This window comes from Mustela putorius, unplaced genomic scaffold, assembly GCF_011764305.1.
Source record: "Mustela putorius furo isolate JIRA1106 unplaced genomic scaffold, ASM1176430v1.1 tig00003869_pilon_pilon_pilon, whole genome shotgun sequence".
Taxonomy (NCBI): domain Eukaryota; kingdom Metazoa; phylum Chordata; class Mammalia; order Carnivora; family Mustelidae; genus Mustela; species Mustela putorius.
In genome coordinates, this window is record NW_025422021.1 from 26,938,473 (window position 1) to 26,956,419 (window position 17,947).

General features: G+C 37.9%; 2 protein-coding genes across 10 annotated transcripts in view; one reads left to right on the plus strand and one right to left on the minus strand.

Moving 5' to 3' along the window:
- The window catches only part of ARL6IP6 (ADP ribosylation factor like GTPase 6 interacting protein 6), a 33,966-nt gene extending 27,752 nt beyond the window's left edge, over positions 1 to 6,214 (minus strand). The window contains exons 1-2 of one of the 2 annotated variants that reach the window (XM_004743870.3): positions 4,862 to 6,214; positions 3,182 to 3,235 (exon numbers count right to left, since the gene is read on the minus strand). In XM_004743870.3, coding sequence (XP_004743927.1) covers positions 3,182 to 3,235; positions 4,862 to 5,261 — 454 coding nt within the window. In that variant the 5' untranslated portion in view covers positions 5,262 to 6,214. Of the gene's footprint in view, positions 1 to 3,181; positions 3,236 to 4,807 lie in introns of both variants that reach the window. The other variant, XM_045066917.1, reaches the window with a different exon arrangement.
- PRPF40A (pre-mRNA processing factor 40 homolog A) overlaps positions 6,205 to 17,947 on the plus strand; it is a 55,185-nt gene continuing 43,442 nt past the window's right edge. For 3 of the 8 annotated variants that reach the window (XM_013051938.2, XM_013051933.2, XM_045066913.1), the window contains exons 1-2: positions 6,276 to 6,606; positions 7,739 to 7,870. In XM_013051938.2, the coding sequence (XP_012907392.2) occupies positions 6,397 to 6,606; positions 7,739 to 7,870 (342 nt within the window). In that variant the 5' untranslated portion in view covers positions 6,276 to 6,396. Of the gene's footprint in view, positions 6,607 to 7,738; positions 7,871 to 17,947 lie in introns of all 8 variants that reach the window. The other 5 variants (XM_013051936.2, XM_045066915.1, XM_045066916.1 and 2 more) reach the window with 3 other exon arrangements.

Consider the following 17,947-nt stretch of genomic DNA (forward strand, 5'->3'; position numbering starts at 1 on the left):
AGTAGTGAATGGTTTGTAGGACAATTATAAAAGGAAAGTCCTTCTAATGCCACCTAGGGATGATTAAGGTAGATGAGTTCTAAAACCAGGTGACAGCATTTCTTACATCTTCCTGGCTGGTCTACCTCACCAATAAAGAGGAACATTGATAGCATAACCCTATTAACCATTAGGATCAATTAACTCCCCAAATGCACTGATACCATGCTCATCATGAATCTTTTTGTTTAAATTATAAACAGAGTTTCCCAAGAAGACTGCTTTCAGGCAAAGATGACAAGAGAATGGCAGTGTTGCAGATCCTTTCAAAGTCAGGTTTCTTAAGAGGCAATTGGACTTATATCTTATTAGTCTGTCACTAGTCAACTTGCAAGGACTTTAACTGCCTTTAAACACACTTTTTAGGGGCTCCTGGCTGGTTCAGTCAGTAGGATGTATGACTCTTGATCTCACGGTTGTAAGACTGAGCCCCATGTTGGGTATAAAAATTACTTAAAAATAAAATCTTCAAAAACAAAAAAAACCCCACACTTCTTTAAAAAAAAAAAAACGAGATTCTTACCCTGCAAAACTATTTCTTAAACTGTGGGGTATCAAAATCACCTATAAAAAATGAAGATTCTTGGACTCTACCCTGAGCTGAAACAAAACCTAAAGATACTTTTTAAAAGAAAGTCCAGGTGATTCTTAAGCATACTAAAATGAGAGCTGTTGCTAAAATTTGCTCTTAATGAGCTATGCCAATCTTGGACCAGGCTTAAATTGCAATAAAAAAATCTGCAGTGTGCAAAATTTTTATTACTCTTTCTAGAAAGAGAACTCTTTCAAGGGAGAGTAGCTAGTATGCTTATATTATTTGATTCTAAAAACCAGGTGATTCTTAAAGATTTGAGGCAATTTGCAGTAAAATTTAAATAGGAATCACAGAAATATAAAGATAACAAGTACGAACAATAGTAATTACAGCAAAAAAGGGTAATACACAAAACAAACATTATATTTACCTATGAGGTACCTAGCAAACAAGGCAAAATAAGTGCAATGAAATACAACAAAATCAGGATTTAAAAAGGCTACATTCCACTTTTCCTATAAATAGTGGACAAATTCAACACAGTTTTTATTTAAGATTGTTTATTCATGTTAAAAACTTTTATATCAATTGTAAACAGGTAAGGATATAATTCCACAGGCATTACTTCACAAATAAGCTAATGCAGCAATCCTTCTTCATACCTAAGCTAACTCAAGGTTGATTTGATTGCAAGTCAAAATTTGAAAAAAAAAACTGGCCTATTTCCAACAATCAGCTGTCTCAATTAGACTTTTAACTGGAGGCTAGTAGTCAAGTCAAAACATTCTTCTGCAGAGAGGTTATACTGTATTTTCTTCCAATGGAAGAGAATTCCAGCTTAGAACAATGTGTTATTTCAGTAACTTCAACTTTATAGGTGCTTAATCATCTTGGCACTGCTTCTCTGAGACAGGTTAAGAATTCTATACTCTTTCTACAGAAAAGCATTTTCTATTACACATTACAATGAATATGAATATTTGTTATAACTATGCACACTTCAAAGTTATCCCCAGGAAAGTGACTGAATTAGTTCACTAGATATTGAGTATACTCTCTATCTGACCACCAAAGCATCGGTTCAAAATAAGGATTTTTGTTTTGGCATAACTATTGTTTAGTAGGGTTTTTTGGCCACAAAGATACAGTAATTTCTCCTCACTCCTGAGATTGCTCCTGAATCTTGAAAGTGAATTCATGCCATTAGGAAACACTTAATGATCTTCATATTAGCTGTCATTGTATTAGGTATCTATCAGGCACATCCAAAAGTAATATCAGACTAACTGGAAGTAGAAAAAGAAGCAGGAAAACGACAACGCCTTATTACATTCCTTTTGATATTGAACAAGCCATTCCTTCAGATGACAAGTGCCACCCTATGTTTTTCATAAATGTTCACTGAATGAAGTTTTCTAACTTTTAAATAGCAACACAGAATTCATGCCTAGTTCTTAAGATTCTGTTCTATTCTTGTGGCATCAAGTTGACAGATCAATAAATGCTATGAAAAGCCTCATAACCTTGGCTGTTTTTAGAGATGATACAGTGTAACAACATACGCTGATAAAATGTGTAACTGTAAAGTACATCTTCTCATGCAAGAAGTTGAGAAGACCAAGAAAAGTTTTCATGAGACTAATTTGTTTCTATATTTTGAATATAAAGGTATCCTCTTCTGCAAAATCAGTCAGACTGTATTTTTTATCATTGTGGGGCATAAGCCTTGAAGAGATTAAATAGATCTGCTAAAATTAGGAGAGGGGGTGACATGAAGGATAGGATCTCAACTATTTTTTTTTACAATTCAGAATGATTAACTGAATAAATTAACAGCAAACAGGAGTAAAATATCCCAAACCAGTAAAGCTCTGGATGCTTCAAAATCATTCTGTCGGAAGAGATAAATACAAGATAAAAAACCCTTAAAGTTTTCACTAGTAATCTGTATGGCATTCTTTTTTTTTTTTTTAAGATTTTATTTATTTATATGACAGAAAGAAAGAGCAAAAGCAGGGTTAGCAGCAGCCAGAGGTATAGAGAGAAGCAGGGACCCTGGGATCATGACCTAAGCTGAAGGCAGATGCTTAAGGACTGAGTCACCCAGGCGCACCTCTGTACAGCATTCTATAGAAACTCAAGTCTGACTCTTCGTTGTCAATAACCTGTACAAGTATGTCCAATACTTACTACATTTTTTAAAAAACAATTTGCTTAGAGGAGATTTAAACTTAAGTTTCTCCTGAGGCCTGCTTAAGATGTCATCTTTGCTAAGTTCATGAAGAAGTTTTTTTTGTATGTTTTTAATTCCTGGAAAAAGGTATAGGGATACTTTTCTAGAAAGTAGCAAGAAAATGTTAAGTAGTCTCTGGGTCTTTGTCACATACAGCTATGTTCAAACTGTATTTCTAGCATGTGTGGTGTACACCCACACACACCAAGTATATATAAAATCTAATAAGATTTACCACAAACACAAATAAAAAAATTAAGACTGAATGAATTGCACAAGTGATTAAGTATTTTACCCAAAACTTTGTAGTTTAAACATGATCTCGCAAAATAAAAATGAACTCAAAAGCAAATCGAGTGACAGTTAAGTTATACCTAGTAGTCCAGTGTCTATGTCCTCTTCAGTCTTTAAATTCTCAGCATGCAACTCTGTAAATACAAAAAAAGAAGGCTTGAGTAAAAAAGATGATTTTACTACTTGAATAGCTTAAAGGCTGGAAAAATATTGTGAACCTGTGGAAAATGCTGTGGAGTCAGAAACAAATGGGTCGAAATTCTGATTCCATATACCAGCTATGAACCTTCAGTATGCAAATAAAGCATTTATGAGTCAACTGCCACATATACACAAAGCTTCTTAGAGTTATTGTGAAAATATTTTATTTATTTAATCTCTACCCCCAATGTGGGGCTCAAACTCAAAACCTCAAATCACACATGCTCTTCTGTCAGCCAGGTGCCCCTAAAAGTATTTTAAGCAATGGAAATTACACAGCATATTAGATTCCTTTCTTCCATTCTCAAAAGTCAGCACAACTCAATGTCTTCTGCATAGGACTCCGCTTACCAAGTTTTGTGACTTAATAATATAAAGGAAATCTCTCACAGCACAAGGGAAATAACCTACAAAACTCTCTCCAAGATACAGTGGAAAAAAAGAGGAGGGGAGTGAAAGAGTAATGAAACACTGTTAAACAATGTTAAATATGAAACACAAATTTAACATTGACACCCAAGATCATTGTATGAAGAGATTCACATTTACTCTCAACTGTCTTGTGTATAAAAATTAAGCCTAAGTTGTTAGCTGCCATCTGCAGCCCAGTAGGAGCTTGGAAGCAATGAGGAAAAAATTAAAACTGGAGTTAAGCTAATTTAATTCTATTTAGTTAAAAAACAAAACAAAAAAACAAAACAAAACAAAAAAACCCTAAAACTTGCGTGGCAACTTGTTGGGTGCTTCTCACAGAACTAAAGTAGTTTTTGTTTTAATTTTTGTTAGTAACTTGGCCAAAGTCACACACGAACGAGAACTGAGATTTAAACTCGCGTCTGATTCTTTCCACTGTAAAATAAATATCCAACCATACAGTTTACAGGATAAACTTTGAAAACTTTTTCACAGTACATCTCTTTCTATTCCAATCTGGTTGATACTTAAACTTCACACTCAAGAAAATAAAACTAATAATCAGAGAATAGGTTATTTAGGTCCTGTTACAAAACTTCACCACTACACTCTGTTGAAAACCTAATACAAAACCAAGAGGTGCTAATTATTTTACCTGTAATAGTTGAACTTTTGGCTGTGGGTGAAAATCCGTTCTTTCTGGAATTCTGTGCGTGTACAAAATTAGTGAATAGCATACCTCTAACCATTCGTGGATTAAATAAAAGTCTTTGAATATGAATAGCCTATTTTAATCACACACTTTTCACCCTCTTTAAGGACTGCTGTCCTCCATAATGCTTCATTTTGTCAACATTTCACCCCAAGTGTTCACTGACTCTACTGTCGCTTCAAGAATACCCATTTAATCAAGACCCTTTCTGAAAATGGGTCTCCTAAGCTTGCACCAGGGTGTTCCACCATTCCGAAGACAAAACAAAACAAAAGAGGATGAGCAAAGAAAGGTGCCAGTGAGGACTCTGGGTGAAAGCCACTACCAGCTTGCCGGCCTTTGATGGGGAGGAGGCAGATTAAAGAAAGTCAAGACCTACGTCCAAGATCAACTTTACTCTGGACAGAGACTTTCAGCGCCGGAGCTTCAGTACCTTTTACGATCAGGTAGGCGATGGCGAGGAGGAAGGCGAGGAGGATGGCGAACAGCAGCGAACAAAGAATTGAGAGGATCTGGACCGGCCACCGCCGAGCCTGGGCTCCGTCGTCCGCAACCGCCGAGAAAATGCCATTGCGCTTATCGGGCAGAACCGGAGACCCGTCCCCGTCCCGCCGGAATAGAGAGCCCTTTCTAGGCTCCGACGACGCCCCGGCCGAGAACTCCGCCCGCAGATCACGGGCCACTTGGTCGCACCCGTCCTCCTCGTCCACTTCACCCTCACCCCAACCATCCCCCTGAGTGAACGTGGAAAACGCGGGCCGGGAAAACGTGACAGGGGTGTCGAGACGTCGGCGCTGAGCAGCGGAGCGCCGCCCGCCCTCCACGAACGACATGGCGGGAAAGACTAGCGGGCCCGCGGAGGTCGAGAGCCTCCCACTCGCCCCGCCCCGCGCTCGCAGCAGCCAATCAGCGGCCAGACCCCCCCCCAGCCTCCACCACCCGGCACTGTCGCGCAGGGGGGCGCAGAGGTGCGCAACTGGGCGGGGAAGGTGCAGTGGGACCTAAAGAAAGGCTGGGCGCCCCTGGGCCAGAGCACGACCCCAGCTCAGTAGGAAGGAAAGAAAGCAGAGAAGTGCGCAGAAAGAGCCGAGCCGAGGCTAAAGCTAGCCAAGTCTCCTCTCCCTGCAGTGCTTCGTCCCAGCCAGAGACCTCCGCCACGGCCGCGTCACCTCCAGGCAAGCGCGCGCCCCAGTAGCACCAAAGCCGCATCTTCTCGACGCCCGGTCCTAGCGCCCGCCCATACCTCTCGGATTCCCATTTCCCAATCGATTAGCTTTCTCCCTTCTTCTGCTATACGCTCCTATTTTTCTCTGGCTCCGCTCCCACCTGCCTAACTGCCCTTCTCTCTTTCTCTTTTGCATTGTTCTTCCCGCCCCATCACAACTTCCCTCCGCCCCCTCCGCGGGCTTTCCAGCCGGTGCGTAAAGAGCTCGAACCCTCGCTTAAGGAGCCCCCCCCCTTCCTCTCCTGTTCCCCGCCCCCGCTCCTCCTCGAGCACCGCGCGCGCGCGCGCCTGGCCCCCGCCACCGCTAACGCTAGAAGCTGCTTACCCCACCCCCACCCCACCCCACCCCGGGCAGCCTCAGGTTTGTGGGGCGTACGTAACTCGGGCGGAGGGAGTGAAGGTGGCAGGCCCCAACTGCCCCACCCCCTACGGGGTGAGGTGGTCTAAGCTCGGGAAGCTGGGACACCGTTGTCTTCCCTTCTCCGGGGAAAGTTGGTGGAGTTTTCCCGGCGGAGGCGCAGAAACTTCCTCCGTCCCCCTCCCCCCCGTCCATGCAGGCGACGCCGAGTGAGGCTGAGGCTGGGGGCGAATCGCCGCAGAGCTGCGTGTCGGCAGCGCACTCTGATTGGACAGTCGGGAAGCCTGTCAGCTTATTGGCCCCGCTGATCCCGCCCCGTAGCGCAGGGCAGCCTTTAACCTTTGGCCCCAGTGGGCGCCAGCCACTCAGATCGCTTCTTGTTGGTATGTGTAGCGGCAGTGGCCGCCGGCGGAGCAGTCTGAGCCCGACGATGAGGCCGGGGACGGGAGCGGAGCGTGGAGGCCTCATGGTGAGTGAAATGGAGAGCCATCCTCCTTCGCGGGGTCCCGGGGACGGGGAGCGGAGATTGTCCGGCTCAAGCCTCTGCTCCAGTTCTTGGGTCTCTGCTGACGGCTTCCTGAGGAGACGGCCCTCGGTAAGGGATCGGTGGAGCGGGGGAAAGCGGCACAATGAAAAACGAAGTCAGAGAGGCAGGAAGCTTTTTCCAAAAGGAGAAGAAGATGAGAGTGGACGAAGAAAGAGCTCGAGATGGTGGGCTATGTAACGAGGAGGAGAATTGGAGAGTGGGGATGCACAAAGGGAAGAATGTGGGTCCCTGGAAGTTCTTACTGGGCTTGGCCTAGACAGATGCGCGGTGGAGGTGCTGGGCCTTGGGCGGGGTGAGCGTTTTGGAGAGGTAGGCCCGCTGTAGCAGGGAGGGGGAGGCGGAAACTTGATTATGTAGACTTTGAGAGAGGCTGCCAAAATCTGTTTTCACCAGTAGTAGTGGTGGTTGCAAGGGGTACAGCCGGGAAGATTGGCAGGGGATAATTACCTGGTCTTAAGACCTGGAACAATGGGCACCAAGGTAAAGAAATAGTTGTCTTTTAAAAGGGAATTAAAATGGAAATGTTAGTTGTTTGTATTTAGGGTCTTTGAGTGATAGACCTTAGTCTGAAAAAAAAAATTTTTTTTTTCTTTTTTTGGCAGAAGTAATTTTCCTTGTGTTGAAGATTCTTTTAGGAAGTACTATGTTCACATGTTAGGAGTTAAGTGTCCCTGGTTACCCATAATGTTTGTGTTCTGTTGAGACCAGCTCTTATCCGAAAGAATTTGGAAAATCCTCGTTTCAAAGTTTAAAATTAACTTAAATATAAATTTAAGAATAGTTATGGTTAAGATATTAACTAGCTATCTGCTGTGTGAAATAGAACAGAGTTGTGGTTTTTCACCCATAACAGTTTTTAAATTGGTTTTCACATGTTTCTCAGGTTTAGTAAGCTAACTGATTAAAGCAGGTTACTCTGAAAAATAAAATATATACTCTAGCTGTCCAGTAATTATCTTAATTTTTCCTATTTCGTTCTGTAGTTTGGTCAGTTGCAAGCTCATTATGAATACTGGTGGGTAGTGCATTTTGTTTAAGACAAGGAAGTATAAGCTAACCCAGTAACTGAATCACACATTCATCTAATATTAAAGCACTGCACATAACCAATATGTGGAAATCAGATTTTTGAGAAGCATTTGTCTTACTTGCTGATTTTTAAATTGTCCCTGTTTTTCAGATGGGGCATCCTGGCATGCATTATGCCCCAATGGGAATGCACCCTATGGGTCAGAGAGCGAATATGCCTCCTGTACCTCATGGAATGATGCCGCAAATGATGCCCCCTATGGGAGGGCCACCAATGGGACAAGTAAGAATGTTTTTGTTTTATTTTGTATTTGTTTGTTGTTTATTTTTGCCTGTGGTATCATTGTGTCAAGATTTCAAAACCTGGGTCAATATTTGTAGCTGTTTAAGAATTAGTTTATGTCAAAATAATATTGTTAAATAAGTCAAATGTTGAGTCATTACACTAATCAAATTTTGAATGTAAGGAAAAGCCTTCTGTATAAAAAATTTATTTTCTGCTACAACAAAACTAAGAGTTCTTTTTTCAAGTAATTGTACGTGTAGTCTTCTTAGTGTATTAACATTCTTTTTTCCAAGTATGTTAATTGAAGTTAATGTTTGAAGAGTGAATATTATTTTATAGGTCAACATAACTTATGTCCATGGACCACATAAATGCATAGAATCTAAAAATAGCAATTGTTTAGGTCTTTGCTTTAGAATAAAGTTTATTTCTGAAATAGCTTCTTCTTGTGTATGTGTGTGTGTGCCTGCGCGTGCAGTGGGGGTAGAGAAGGGAGATTCTACTCTAATTTGATTCTTCATAGGGCAGTGCCAATAGGTGGTTCACGTTCCACTTAATACTGTTTTATTTCTGTTTTGTTTTAATGCTTACTGCTTCTGCACTCCTGCTTTTGAGCTGTCCCTTTCATCCCCAGCATAAATTGTAAATGGACATTTTGTGGGAGTGATTTAGATCAAAAGGTTTTAATGCTGACTCAGTGAATTCAGTAGAACTGAGTTCCTAGAGAAGCATCTAAGAAAGGTAACAGGTTCAGTTACCATGAATAATTTTATGCCCCCTGTCAGGTTCTGTAATACACATATTCTTTGGTGGCTGAGTTCTTTCAATTTGAGTATCTCAATAAATCATCAAAAATTTAGGCTGATAAAATATATTGGAAAGCCAGTCAATTAGGTATGGTCTTTTTGTTAATTAATACTGTTTGCGTTGATAATCACTTAAGCCTTGATATTTTAAGCTATTGGTGAAATTGTAGTGGAGAAAGGACCTTGCTTTGTGTCTTTTTCTTTGAACTTAACCTTAGGAGTAAAAGGGCTTAATGTCAAGTGATTTTCTTCCTTTTTATTTATAATGTAGCCCTTAATTTTGTACAAAAATCTTTGTTCAAAGACACCAGGCCCAAAAGATTCTGCCCATAGGAGTTTTGGGGGTTTTTTGGGGTTTGTTTTTTGTTTTTGCTTTTGAAAGAACCGTTTTATTCTGTTGTTCTAGAATAACACAAGTTTTAAAATTTTCTTAGGTGATGGAGAAACAACTCTGATTCTTCTGTTTCTTTCCATCTCTAAGCAGCAAGGAGCTCTTCTGGTTTTCTTAGTAGAGCTGCTCTAACTAGATAATGAGCTTTAAAAAATATTTATTCTTTAAATGCTCTGGTTCTTATTTAAAATTAGTTTCTTTCCACAGAAAGATAAAATAAAACAATTTGCTACTGCCAGATGCTTCTCTCTTTTCTGGGGCCTTCTGTTTCCATTGGGCCAATCAAGGTAAGTTTTGCAAGGGATTGACCTGTTTACCCTTGCTGTAATGGTGCTATTGCACTACCAAACCAAGACACCAGCTAGTCATTTCTAGTAAAATGCAGATTATATTTATTTATTTTTTTAAAGTACTTTCATGTATCTCATTGACATAAGCTGGTCACAGTTTCCTTTATGGCCCTTTCTCTTTAGCTATATCAGTGACCATCTTCCTAGAAAGATTACTTGCTATTTGGTACACATCTGTTGAAATACTCTGAATTTTACCTTGTGGTTTTCTTCTTTTTTCCTAGACCAGTTTATGCCATGTATCTTTAAATGCACCTGACTATTTAGATGTTTAAGTCTCTCTCTCCCTGTTGGCTCCTATTAGGATAATGAATGAATGACTTAAGAGTCCAGCTTCTAGGGTCCCAAGAAAATCTTCGTTGTTTTTCCTTAAAATTCAATTGTTTCTTTTTCTCCTTTTAATATTCAACTTTTATGGGGCCCAAATCTTGGTAAAACTAATTCTTATTTGAGCTTTGGTAACTGACTTGGAGGGCATGGATAATTTAAATAAACTCAAGTAATCTAGAAATCTAATTTAAAGCCCAGTAAACAACTTGCTTAAAAATAAAAGTGGACGGTTAGTAAAATTGATCTTCTATCCACTTTGAGGTATTAATGGTCAGAAGTTAATGAAAAACAGCAGCGTGCTTATATAGTTCGCTATAGTGACACAAAGTTGGTAGAGTTCTGTCATACAATTTTTAAAAATTAGTTTACAGATTTTTTAGACTGGTACTGAAGGTTATGGAACCTTCATGTATATTGCCTAGTTCACATTAATATCTCATTTTGGGACCAGCTGAAAATGAAAATTGCTGCCAGTCTTACTTGCTAAATGATTCTGGTCTTTGAAATGGTACTGAATGTGACATGAAATTTTAAAACTTGTTTGTAAAATAATATTCAGACTGGACAGAATAACAACATACAGAAGTCAGAATTTTTCAAATGCATCAAGTTAATTAGGTTTAAGGGGTATTATGGTTTTCTGAAGGAGTTTGGTTGTTTGTTTTTATTCAGAAGATGACCTACTGTGCCCTTTTTAGAATTCAAGCTGTTCTGTTACTACTAAAAAGTGGATTTCAGGTTTATCTGAGATATCTATTATATAGATTAAATTTGCCTCTTCTGTTCATATGGGAAAGCTGTCTTACAGGATTATAGAATCTCATATTTGAGAGGGACCTTGAAAGGTGTATAAATTTTAGATAATATGGAAATTAAATAATGGTTTATCACTGGTTAAAAAACCGTTATTAATAAAGTAATTTCCTTGCTTGGTGACAATACTCAAATATTTGCAGTAGAGATTTGCCTTAAGATGTGATTGTATGTGAGGCCATTTTTTACTTAGTCAGGAAGATTTTATTTATTCATTTGACAGGGATCACAAGTAGGTGGAGAAGCAGGTAGATAGAGAAGGAAGCAGGCTCCCTGCTGAGCAGAGAGACTGATGTGGGGCTTGATCCCCGGACCCTGAGATAATGACCCAAGCTGAAGGCAGAGGCTTAACCCACTGAGCGACCCAGGCGCCCCGGAATGTTTTACTTTTAAAAGGTTTTCACATCTTCCTAATTTTTGTTTTTCTTTCTATGTGAAGCGCATGCAAGTCCTACCTTTTTCACAGGTGATTTTGCCTTCACTGAAAGCCTAAGAGAGTCCTCTTAGGTGGTTCTTTCTTTTTTTAATTTTTCTTTTAATGAGAAAAGTAGAATAAAAGATTTAAAGTTTTCTTTAGCTCTAACAACCTATGGTTCAGTTCAGATCATTTGGTAAGAACAGATGATATGTATGAGATTTTATGGGTTGATTGGACATAAAATTCTTTAATGCCTCCCTAATTCTAATCATTCAGTACTTTTTTGCCTTTGTTCAATAAATTGATAAATGAATGCTTTTCACAAATGATTTTGATTTTCTTGTTCTTAAAATTAGTGAGGCAGGTTTTAACAGATCTTGACTGTATTCCTTCTGCCATCTGGACCCAAGTAGTTACACTCCCATGCCTAGGATACTCTTAACAAATTTTGAGCTGGTTTTCTTGCTTGAAGTCTGCCCCTCAAGTTCTTGATTTTAGCATGTTGTCTCCTTGCCCAAGAACCTCCAGTGTTTTTTTTTGTACCTAAGGTATAATGTCTAAATTCCACAATTTAAAGAATCTCCCAGAGTACAACTCAATCCTGAGCTTCATGTCTTTACACCCCTAAGCTGAACACAGGCTATATCTTTTTATGATATCTTGACTGATTATATTAGTTCTTGAGTGAGCTTGTGCTGTTCATGCTCTCCTACCCACAGCTCACTACCACCATGAACTTAACTTTACTTACGTAAGTTCTGCCATTTCAAGTTCTTCCTTCTCCTGAAGATCAGCATACTTTGTTGCCCAACATACACCTCCCTTTCAAATTAAAAAAATCCTATGAAATTTACCTGTAACTCTGTTTCACTTATTTTGGGATTTAGTTTTGTTTTGTTTTAGGGTTTATTTGCTGTGTCTTTCCAGCATATAATAGACTGTAAGCTCTTAGAGGGCAGGTCCTGTGTTTTGTACTTTATAAGAAGTCCACAGGTGCTGAGCACAGTCTTGGCACAGCATGGGTGCTCGGTAAAATACTTGTTGAATGAATGAAACAAAAACATAGTCTTTCCTACAGTATAGGCCATGGAGATAGTAGATGTTACATGTGACTATTTTCATTGGTTACTTGTGACTTTACAGTGCTACAACTTAGTTCTTATTTTTAGTGTTTGCCTCTCTATAGTTGTTTTTTTAATTTGGTAAAAATGGAAGATAAAATGTAATAATTTTTGGTGGATAAAGCAAAAATACCTGTTTCCATTTATTTTAAATTATAGCCAAATGTATTTCTATCTGTCTGACTTTAGTAATGGTCTTTTTAAATTTTACCACAAAAAGTTTTCCATACCTTCACGGGTAAATGACGATTTGGCATATAGGCCTTCCAGAAATCCATACTATTGGTGTATCTTAGACTGACTGATTTGACCAATTGATTTGTTACTGTTGCTTTTGAAGTAGCATTATTTTGGGTATTTACAGAATCCTTGTTGTTGAATTGGACATTGGTAAGTAACAAAAAGGCTTTTTCCCCCTTAGGTTATTTGTTCATAATTATTGAATCTCAGTAACTTTCTGTATGCATTTACATTATCCAGGCAAGTACTTATTAAAAAATAGATTGCCCCAGATCTAATATGTTTGTATAACTTCTAAGCTGTGTATGTAGTTCGATTTTGATAGATTTACTAATGATTTCTTTAGATAGCATTACAGTTAAATATGAACTCATCTATTAAGAAACTTTAGCTAGAGTAGCGTTTCTGAGTATGGAGAGTATTTGGATAGATTTAAGAAGACTGTAAGTGCGGAAGAATAAGCTGTACTCCTCTCCTCCTTTGAGATTCACAGGGCACAGTATTTTCCAAGAATGCTGAGAAGTCTCACAGAAGCCTTTTAAAACTGTTTTTCTCATTGTTACTTGGTTTGTTTGTTTTTTAACCATCTTCCCTTTCCCACTTCCCTAGGCTCCCTTACCTCCCTGTTTATGTGTTTATTTTGCTTTGTTTAGCACATTGCATGGAATTAACCTTGCATGGAATTAGCATTTTGGGAGAAATGCTGTATTGAAGCTGTTTTTCCATTTAGTCTGGTCCTTAGGAGGAAAAAGGGAATAGGAAAATAAGTATTAACAGATACAATGAAGTACTCCATAGAGTACAACAGATGTATTCAGTAAGTAACAGGATTAAAAAGGAAAGAGAACAAATCTCAACAGGTTAACAGGTTGATTTTTAATTGGGTGTTTTATAAATACTTATGATGTGACTTAAAATCATCGTAAGATTGTGTATCAGTAGCTAATAAAGCTACCTAAGCTACCTGTGGTATCCCATAGCTCTGTACTAGGATGTTTTTTTCCTTTTTTTAAGATTTTTATTTATTTATTTGACAGACGGAGATCACAAGTGGGGGGGGGGGCGGAGCAGGCTCCCTGCTGAGCAGAGAGCCTGAGGTGGGGCTCCATCCCAGGACCCTGAGATCATGACCTGAGCCACCCAGGTGCCCCAGGATGTTTGTTTTTAACTAGAGAAATGATAAGGCTAAGTCGTGAAGGTTTTTTAAGTAAGAAAGAGTAGATTGCTCTTAGGTATAAAAGTTGTTAGTCTTTCATTCTTATTCCTTTCTCCATACCACTATTAGTCAATAGGCATTTAAGTCTGTTGTCTGTGGTGTTAAGATACATAATATATATATATACTGCACTGAAAAACTTAACAGGTATTCCCTCACATGGTTGGGCTGAACTTTATTTTCTCATCTTCTAATGGCTGATTTGGCAGTCATGATATTTGTAGACATTTGGAAGTTATGTGGAGATGAATCTTTTATATTTCTTCTCTTTCTCTGGTCAAGTAATCATACATTTCTTTTGCTTATTAATGAAAAGTTAATTGTAGTTAGTGGTAGTACTAAAGATAATTAGTTTTTTGCCTAATGGGCTTTAAAGAAAATCTGCTTCTAATTGTTTCTTTTTTACTTGGTACAGTGCACTCAAAGTGGAAATCTGAATCTTTTCCAAATCTGAGTGATGCTGGTAGCTATGTCTTTTGAAGGACTAAACATGTCAGCAAGTGAGACTGTTCTGAGTTGAAATATAATTTGTTTTTTCTTCAGCTTTGATTTTTTTTTTCCTTAAAATTTACTTCTCGTAGACTTAAAAAAACAAAGTTCTCACTATAATACAAACATAATTTTACTCAGTGGAGCCTGATCTTCTCTTTGGGTTAAGATTTTTAAATTACGTTTTGATTAATGAACGAGCATTAAGTTTCTGTTCAAAAACATGGGGTTTAGTATAGTTTCCTTGGCCATGTGATAAAAGAAAATGTTTACTTCTCTGAAAGGTTATTTTTCAGTAATTTAAGGTCATTATGTATTAGCGTATATTAAATATAATAGAAGATTTTTCTCTTTGTACACAAATAAGAACTGTCTACATAAAGTTGTCTGCTTACAAGCATTTGAGTTTCTGCTATGTACATATACCTATCCTCTGCATTAGAGATATGTATGTAAATGAGAACGCTCCTTATTTCAAAGGTGCCCACAATTGAGAAGAAACTAAAAAGTAAACTTTCGTGTAAACAGTATATAATGATTTAGCTAGATCTAAAACTGAATTTAGTTGAAAGAACTTGGAGTAGGAGATAGTAATAGTAATGTTCCTCCATACTTTTATCCTAGATGGCTTGTGTTCAGAAGAAGGCTTAGGTGACTTTTTAGAGGAAGTTTTAAAGTCTAATCCTGGGGCGCCTGGGTGGCTCAGTGGGTTAAGCCGCTGCCTTCGGCTCAGGTCATGATCTCCGGGTCCTGGGATCCAGTCCCGCATCGGGCTCTCTGCTCAGTGGGGAGCCTGCTTCCTCCTCTCTCTCTGCCTGCCTCTCTGCCTACTTGTGATCTCTCTCTGTCAAATAAATAAATAAAATCTTTACAAAAATAAAAAATAAACTCTAATCCTGTATGACTTGAAACATCACAGTTTGTGGGTATCCTTGCTATGTTTAGAGTTTTTTAAAAATTAAAATCATTGTTTATTTTTATTCAGTTCTTTTTAAGTTTTTGTCATTTTATCCATGTGCAGTTTTCTCTTTATATTTTCTTTGACCTCATTAAGAAGTTTGGAGTTTGGTAAGAGGCAGTGGGCTAAGTATCATTAATAATTTAAACTATTTACTTGCACTTTTTTTTTTTTTTAAAGTTTCAGGGAATAGAGTTGTGATACCTAATCTGTTTTAAAAGGAATTATAATTCTATCACTGTCTTTGTGTATAAGTTTGAGAGACGGATATACCTTAAAGAATATGATCCTCCTGACACTTAAAAAAGGGGTGGCTAGAGGATGAATGTCTGATTCATAGGTGGGAATAGTAAGGCCCAGGGAATTAAGTGAATTATCCAGTGACATTGCAGAGCTAGCATTAAATATGATGCTAAAAAATGGGATTGCCTTATTACATGGCTTGATTCCTACTGAAGATGATGGTTTTACATTATTTATTAGATGCTCTTAAAGAACCTAAGTGCAGATTTATTAGATAGGGAATAAATGAGAGAAGGGACAATGAAGAGAAACTTTATTATCTGAGTTGAGGGAGAGTATTGGTAATAAAAGCACTGTCATTTATTGAGCATTGTTCTGTGCGTTTTCTGCGCGTTTTCTGCGCATTGCCCCATTTGATCCCTACAGCAATGTTAACAGGTGAGTGGTACTTTTCCCCGTGTTACAGTTGAGAAAATTGAGGCCCAGATAGGTTAAGTAAGTTAGCCCAAGATCATGCAGCTGCTGATTGACCAAGCTAGGATAGGAATTTTGATAATCTCTCTCTAGAGTATGCATAATAGCTATACTGGACTGCTTCCCTATATAGCAGTATGAGATTATATCATTAAGCTAACCTCCTTAGAATCTGAAGGAAGAGTGTATACTTCATTTCATCCAGGTTGAGAGTATTTAGCAAACGAAGTATTTTAGAATACTGGCAATTAACTTATTAAATGGTAAGGTTGTGTTTCATGTGGAACAGTATACAGATGTCTGCTATTTGTTTATCTAAATGTTATACAGAAAATGATAAATATCTTGAACTTCTATATAATTGTAATGATGAGGAAGTAAGGTTAAATGATAGTCCCAAAATGTAATTACTTATTTTGGGTTATTAAGGATATGCTTTAAACAGGAGTATTGATGTCTATTTCTAATTGAATGAATATCTAGTTACATTCAGAGATGTAGTTTTTACAGTTGTTCAGTGATTAATTTTTTTTTTTTTTGCATTCATTCATAAGGTAAGTGAGTGGTGTGAAAGTGGTTTTTAGATACTAGACTTTAATATCCTCTGTGTACTTACTTGTGGAATTTGACTTAAGAGGAACCAAGTAAAAAGGCAAGAATCAAACTTCCCAGGTGATTTGACACTTTAGGTTTGCAGAAAGAATGGTTTTTAAAAATCAGTGAAATTTAGAAGTTTGTATTTAGCTAAAGATCCTTGGGTTGTGTGATTTCTTTCCAGCAGGAAAAGCTTCAGAAAATAATTATGAAGAGAAGAACTTCTGAAGTGCCCATGTGTGACAATCTTCACTTTTGTTTTGATACCATGAAACGATTGTGCTAGTTTTCCGTTTTATATGACGTAATGTGTTGTAGCATTGACCGCATTGCTTTTAATCACTTTATTATCTTTAGTTTTAAAAAGATCTAGTGAAAAATGAAGCAGACTTGTTTTACCTAACATTAGGAACTTTCCAAATCTGCAATGCTAAGAATGAGCAGATTGCAGTGCTCCCTAGTTTCTGTTTTTTATTTTCTTCATATTGGTATTCCTTCTGAAGACATCTTAGTAATTGGTTTACATTTTATCATTTAAAAGAATAGAAATAAACGTAGAAAAATTTATATAGTATACATAGAGAAATGGTTGGCAATTTATGAATAAAGTGTACCAAATAGTGTATCTGAATTATTTTTTGGTTTTAAAAACTTCAAAGTGTCCATAAAATTGAAATATTTAATATTTTAGACAATTTAGCTTATGTCTCATGTATGTGTTTTACCCTTCCCATTTTCTCCTGTTTCCTAACTACTAAAAGTTTGTAATTGTAACACTTAATATTATGATTTGCCAAAGGAGCTTAAATGGAAAATTTGTGAAGCTCTACATGTCTGTGATTTTATAGTGTACCTCTCATTAAGCTTATATGAACCACCGCTTTGTAGCTTTAAGAATGATCTGCTTCTGGAATTTATAGTGTCATCATTGTAACAACTGTTTAAGAATTCCTTCCTTCCTTTCTTCCTTCCAACATCCCATTTTCATTGAACTTAAGATGCTGTGAATGTAAGACACTGTTATGTTATGTGCCCTTAGAGAGAAAAAAGAACTAACCTAAGGAGAAGTCTAAAATACTCTGCAGATAAAACTGGGAGACCAAGGGGCTATTCCTTTCATGTGAAGCAAGAAGTAAACCTTCCATGCAAAAAGGGACAACAAAATAACTTGAATGCCTCAACTTGATTATTGGGCCAAGGGAAGGGAAAGTCACTTCTGAGGATTTGAACCACAGATCTTAGAAGCTTACAGCCTGGATCATTTTGGTATAGAAACAAAATAATAATGGATACCTTGGAAAATTTTAGTGGTTTCGTATTGATGGTGCAGTCAAGTAACTGGCCTAAATCAACTCGAAGTCCTCTGAAAGAATTCAGATGGGTTGAAACATGTATCCACGTGTTATATGTATCCTAATAACATTACCACAAAGTGTATCCTTCAGGCTTTGAGAAACAGGTTTTTGTGATGGTCAGGCCTCTGGAAGAGCTCTTAATTTGTCTGATTTTTGTAATAACTTCTCATAAGAATGTAACATTATCTGTATTTATTTTTTTCTTTGCTTTCTGTTGGGTCCATGGTCAAAAGAACGAGACTGATACAAAGCAAAGGTCAAGCAAAGCTTTATTTC